This window comes from Dama dama, chromosome 33, assembly GCF_033118175.1.
Source record: "Dama dama isolate Ldn47 chromosome 33, ASM3311817v1, whole genome shotgun sequence".
Classification (NCBI taxonomy): domain Eukaryota; kingdom Metazoa; phylum Chordata; class Mammalia; order Artiodactyla; family Cervidae; genus Dama; species Dama dama.
In genome coordinates, this window is record NC_083713.1 from 21,340,289 (window position 1) to 21,346,288 (window position 6,000).

General features: G+C 39.5%; 1 protein-coding gene across 1 annotated transcript in view; it reads left to right on the plus strand.

The window, feature by feature from the left end:
- Positions 1 to 5,582, plus strand: part of CCDC141 (coiled-coil domain containing 141) — a 231,040-nt gene extending 225,458 nt beyond the window's left edge. Inside the window, exons 23-24 of the mRNA XM_061135268.1 lie at positions 1,942 to 2,795; positions 4,943 to 5,582. Coding sequence (XP_060991251.1) covers positions 1,942 to 2,795; positions 4,943 to 5,210 — 1,122 coding nt within the window. The 3' untranslated portion in view covers positions 5,211 to 5,582. The remainder of the gene's footprint in view (positions 1 to 1,941; positions 2,796 to 4,942) is intronic.
- Positions 5,583 to 6,000: the final 418 nt, after the last annotated feature.

Genomic DNA, 6,000 nt, shown 5'->3' on the forward strand with positions numbered 1-6,000 from the left:
GATATATGCTGAGGAATGGGATTGCTGGATGATATGGTAATTCTATCTTTAGTTTTCTGAGGTACTTCCATCCTGTTCTCCACAATAGCTGCACCAACTTACATTCCCACCAACAGTGTAGGAGAACTCCCTTTTCTCCACATCCTCTCCAGCATTTATTTTTTGTAGATTTCTTAACAATGGCCATTCTGACTGGTGGGAAGTGATAACTCTTTGTAGTTTTCATTTGCATTTCTCTAATAATTAGTTATGTTAAGCATCTTTTCCTATGCCTATTGGCCATCTGTATGTCTTCTTTGGAGAAATATCTATTTATCTTTTGCCCATATTTTAATTGTTGCTTAGTTGTATGAGATCTGGTTTGTCACATTCTTTACAAATATTTTATCCCACTAGGAATTTTTTTTAATGAGAAAAGCTTTTAAGAACTTCTGGCTTTAGACTCAGGATTTAAATTTCTACTAAATGGCTGAAGGAAACCACTTTTTCTCAACTGGGTTTATGCTTTCTCTGAAGATAAGTCATATCTGTAGAATAGTAGAAGGCACATTGTTTTGCTTTTAATCTTCAACCTGAAAGCATATTTATTTCTCAAAAATCACTTGTATATGTAAGGAATAGAACTATGGGCTAAAATGAAGAACTCAAACTCAAAACAAAACACAACTTTTTCATGTGCAAGTGATAGTAACAGGACAAAAACCAGTAACTGTTAAATTAAGTAAAAATGCACCCCAAATGCTGTGGAAAGGCAAAGAAAGAAGTGGATATAGAACAAGCAGGTTGGGATAGATGAGATCTCTTTCAGCTTTGATACTGTTTTGAGTCCATGCCAGAAAGGATATTTGAACCTCTTATCAAACCAGAGATGGACGTGGATAAGTGGAGAAAAATCCTAGAATAGAGTAAGTGAAATGGATCACTGGTTTCCTCAGTCTCCTAGCATGACGTATGTTCCACATGGGGCAGAAACACAAGTGGCAAGTGTTCCTCCACTGTGTCTTGGTGCGTTCTCCAGCAAAAGGCCGCAATGTGTGATTGTTCCCTTTGTATCTACTTCCCCATGAGGCTGGCATCTCTAAGAGGGAAGGATTCTACCTAGTTTTATTCACCATTTATCTCTCCTGTGTCTAGCATAGTAGCCAGTATATAATAGGTACTCAGTAGATATTTTTCATTGTAAGAATAAAACTAAGGGTCTTTTAGAAAGTAAAACCAGTCATTAAAAAATGGCCTTATCTATATGAGTTATCTACAGTTTTCAAATTCATAGAGACAGAAAATAGAAGGGGCTGAGAAGGGGAGAATGAGAGGTTAGTGTTTTATTGGTACAGACTTTCAATTTGTAAAGAGGAAAAGGTTCTGGAGATGGATAATGGAGATGGTTGCATGACAACATGAATGTCCCTAATGCCACTGAACTGTACACTTAAAAATGGTTAAAATGGTAAATGTTAGATTGTGTGTATATTTTGCCACAATAATTTAAAAAAAGGAATGGCTTTCCTGAGAAAAAAGCAGGGTTATTCTTGGAGGATGTGAGAATCACCTAAAAGGAAGCTTCTGATGTTTAGGAACCACATTCTATGACGTGCAGACAGATAAGTAAACCAAAGCAGAATTTGCTAGTGGAAGAAGACTCCTCAGACCATGATTTGAAAAACATGGATCCAGTCCAACCCCATCATGAGAGACGAGAACCAGGGCTTTCTCGCCTCTATTTCACAAGATCTGTCACCTCTCACTTAGCGGCCGAAGGTCAGTTTACCCATTCCTTAGTCATGGGACTGTCTATGCTCAGGTTCAGTGGACGAATGGTTTCAAGTTCTGTGAGGCTGGGGCCAGGGCCCCCAGCTGTCACTCACTGCGGTTCTTCTCAAGTTGTTTCTCCAGTTGGCTTTGTCAACATTAACTTGAAACTTTGGCTTTTCCATTTTGAAGGAGCAGGCCCAGCCAGCAGCCATCTTGGCCGTCAACGGAGCACGAAAGGGTCAGCTTCCACAGGGCGTGAAGCAGCTGGTCCCCGGCAAAGAGAGTGCTGTCCAAGGCCTGCTTCTGCCTGGAGACGTGCTTTCAGGAGAAGAATATGAGTGTGCGTCACCCGACGACATCTCCCTGCCTCCAGTCCCAGGAAGCCCCGATTCTCTCCTCGCCCCGTCCGACATGGAGCTGGAGGCGCGTGGCAGCCCGTTCCCCCGCCATCACCTCAGCGGCCACGGGATGCAGACGGGGGCCAGCGGTCCAGGAGAGGCCCCTGAATCTGGCTTTCCTCCACCTGCTGCTTTTGCTGATGCTTGCAATGATAAGAGAGAAACGTTTTCAAGTCATTTTGAGAAGCCTTCCCCCCAGGTCCAAGCCGAGCCCCCATTAACATCCCAAGGATTTCTGGAGAAGAGTGCTGCCTTCCACAAAATCAGTGCTCAACTTCCAGAGAGCATGCGCAGTGAAGTGCATGACAGAGCTTCACAACAGCACCCCCAGGCTCAGGGACATTTGCTAGAAAGACCAGAGAAAATGCATGCTGATAATAACGTCACTAAAACCCGAAATAGGCTGCATGCTCCCCAGGATGCATTCTCGGGCCTCGGGTTTCATCCAGGCCCCAGCCAGGCCTGTCAGAGGCAAATGGTTCCCCGAGAAGAGATTATAAGTACACCAGCTAAGAACAGTATGGTCAGCCTAGCTGGCCAGGCCCCTAATTTTTCCAGGCTCCTGTCTAACGTAACTGTCATGGAAGGTTCTCCAGTGACTTTGGAAGTTGAAGTAACAGGATTTCCAGAGCCTACACTGACATGGTGGGTAGCCTATAATGACAAGCCCTAAACAGAAACAAATTGAATCTCTTCTCTAAGCAAATCATTCTGTGTGCACTAACTTTAAAGTTTAGGGGAAGCTGGTTAATGTTCTACATCACGGCAGCTGTGCATGTTTCAATCTCACATCAAACCCCCAACTCTCATTTTTAGTAACCACATGGCTAATACTCTTAAAAAATAACCATATAAAATAGTAATTTAACCAAGTCCAAAAGCACTACAACTTAGTTGCACCATTTTTTAGTATCAGTTTGACATTCCACATTTCTAAAGATTGTGGCTTGAACTTCTTTCCTACTGTTTATTTCTACACAAGCATGAAATTTTCTTGGTTTAATAACCTGAATTCAGTAAAAAAAAAAAAAAAAAAAGCATTTGGCTATTTCCCTTTTCTGTCATTTACCTGTTTCATCTTTTCCCTCTCGCAATATAGTCACACACGCCACTTTTCTAATATTGTTTAATTCACTAAGATTTCTTTTTATAAATTTCTTCAATGTTGAAGATAGAATAAAAATATTGCCTTCATAGTTGCTTCTATGATAGGCAATAAGCCCCTTTTTGAAAGGTGGCATAATAACTGAGCTGTGAACAATGTGGTTTTACTCTAGAGACATCATTATTTTTAGCCTATTTATTTTAGTAAAAGTAAAACACAGAATACAGGTTTTAAATCATTGTTATAAAAGCAGTTCTAACTTCCTTAACATGTGGGTTACTTTTAAACATTTAGAAACTTTTCAACCTTAAATGTATTTCTTTGAGGACAAAGTTACTAAAATGTGAGCACAAGTTTATACTTATAAACCAAGTAAAATAGCATTTGTTTATCATAATGTTTCAGTAGACAATAACAATTTCAATTACTGTGTTTTCCCTTTGATGGTACTTGAAGTGTGGATCAGTTATCTAAATAATTTATGAAAAAACATTGGTCTCTCAGATTATTAAATGAAATTGCACTTGGATTACAGTGCAGCCATTTATGCTTTTTGTCTTATTTTGTTGTCTTTACAATTGCATGTTTTTTTTACAGATCAGGAATTTCATATTTATGAATTTAAATATCAGTAAATTCATTATTTAATATCATTATTTAATTCATTATTAAATATTAGTTCACTCCAAATAAAAATGTTGTCTGAAGTATTTCTTGTTTTTGTCCACACACAAAAATGGCTTGGTTAGCATTTATTGTTGAAGAACTACTGTGATATTGTGGAAAAAAATATCTTGCCCTTGAATTTACAACAATTTTTCTCAGTTAACAACTGGCAAGCTGTCAGGGAATCAGTCTTAGGACACTCAGAAAAATGCAAAATCATCACTCAGGCACTGGGAATAGAAAGTGATTCAGGTTTGTCACCACTTCTTGGGTGGAACAACATGAGGAGAAATAAATAAGCAAGAATCTAGAGTGTGCAAAATAAACATTATTTGCTTTATACAATGCTGCAGCTAAGTGCTCATATTCATAAGAAACTTTTAGAAATGTGTCATTACAGTAACAATCCAATTGCATGGATGCTCTTTATAATTAGAAATCATTTTCTTCTAATGAAATTAATTCACAAAAATTAAATGAGCTCATCTTGCCAGCAAGTGCTATATCTGTACCTCCTTCTAAAGAGCACATTGGTATTCTCCAGGGATCTTTCAGGATGAGTCTGATGGGGAAGAGTCTTGCTTCAGTAGACTCTAAGAAGTCACAAGCTGCTGTTTCATAGCAGCTGAAAGAATGACACAGGTCAGATAGAAGGTGCCATTTCCCACTCGGGGTAATTGTTGCCATGAGAATATGGTGGCCCAGTGTGACCAGATGGCCTGGTTTTGTTAAGAGGAGTTGGATATCTGAATTTTCATATGCAATAGTCTAATTGTTAAATGTCAAAAAATTCAGTGTTTAAAAAACACAGTCTGAGTCCATCAAATACTTCCTTGGCCACCAGTTGCCAACCACTACTTGAAAGATAAACAGCTCCCCTGGGTTTGTGGTTGCTACAGAGTTTCTGCTAACGCTAGAACATATTGCAGTAGCAATGGGCCCAATTGCAGTGCTTATTAGAACTTGGAAATGATGTGAATAAACCATGATCCTGACTGTAAAAATCGACTCTCTGCTTCAGGTACAAGAAGGGCCAGAAATTGTCTGCAGATGGGCACTTGCAGGTTTTACACAAGGAGACAAGACACTTGGTGTTCATTCCGAAGGTATGCGAGGCAGATGCAGGCCTCTATGTGGCGCGGGCCCAAAACCCTAGTGGCATTCTCTCCTCCAGTGTCAACCTCCACGTGACAGGTAACCACAAGCCGCCCATCACGAGGATAAACTGGATCATGCTGTGTGTCATCTATGTTACCATGTCCCTAATGTACTGGCTGTTCACACAGTAAGTGCAGGGTTGGCACCCATGGATGTCATTCTCATGAGCCTAAAGGACAACAATACAGCTGTTTATTTTCCTGCATCTCCCATTTAGCATCCGCCACCAAGTGTACTGCCAGTCTAGCCATATTGCTTTTTTTGGCTAATGCCACAGCTCTGTGAAATAATCTAATTTTCTTTAGTGCTCTAATGTATTTGAAGAGCTTGGTAAATCATTAGCAGTGAATCAGGATACATCTTTGAATTCTAGAAGGAGATGTGTTCTGTATAAAACCTAGTCAAATTATACCATGTTTATTCCCTCCTAATTTAAGAGCATGCAAACCAACGCTTACATAGACATGCAGATGTGAGTTTTATTTCAAAGCCAGCTGTTTGATAATCTGTTTTTTTTTTTTCAGAGATAATCTGTTTTTAATTGTACTCATAAACATCTCTTTGTAGAGTAAGAATAGAAATGTTGAGCTAAAATTGTAACTTTCATTATTGTGCAAGATGTCTTTCAATTTTGCTTTTCCTGTCTTGATCCCTTTTATCGAAATATGTTCTATGTAGTTTCAATGTAGCCTACCTGAGTCTGAGGATGGCACTGCAAATAGTCATTCCTCCTGTTGATCTCATGGGTTTGACATTGGAGAATAAATGTGCCATCGGCTTTAAATGGAGATTGAAATTTCCATCAGCTGTGTGTGTCACAGAGCAAGGTGGAGCATAGTTGCAGAGGTGGATCTACAGTATTCCTGTCCTTCCACTGACATATTTTGGTCAGCCATGTGTATACAGTTGTAACCAACTCCT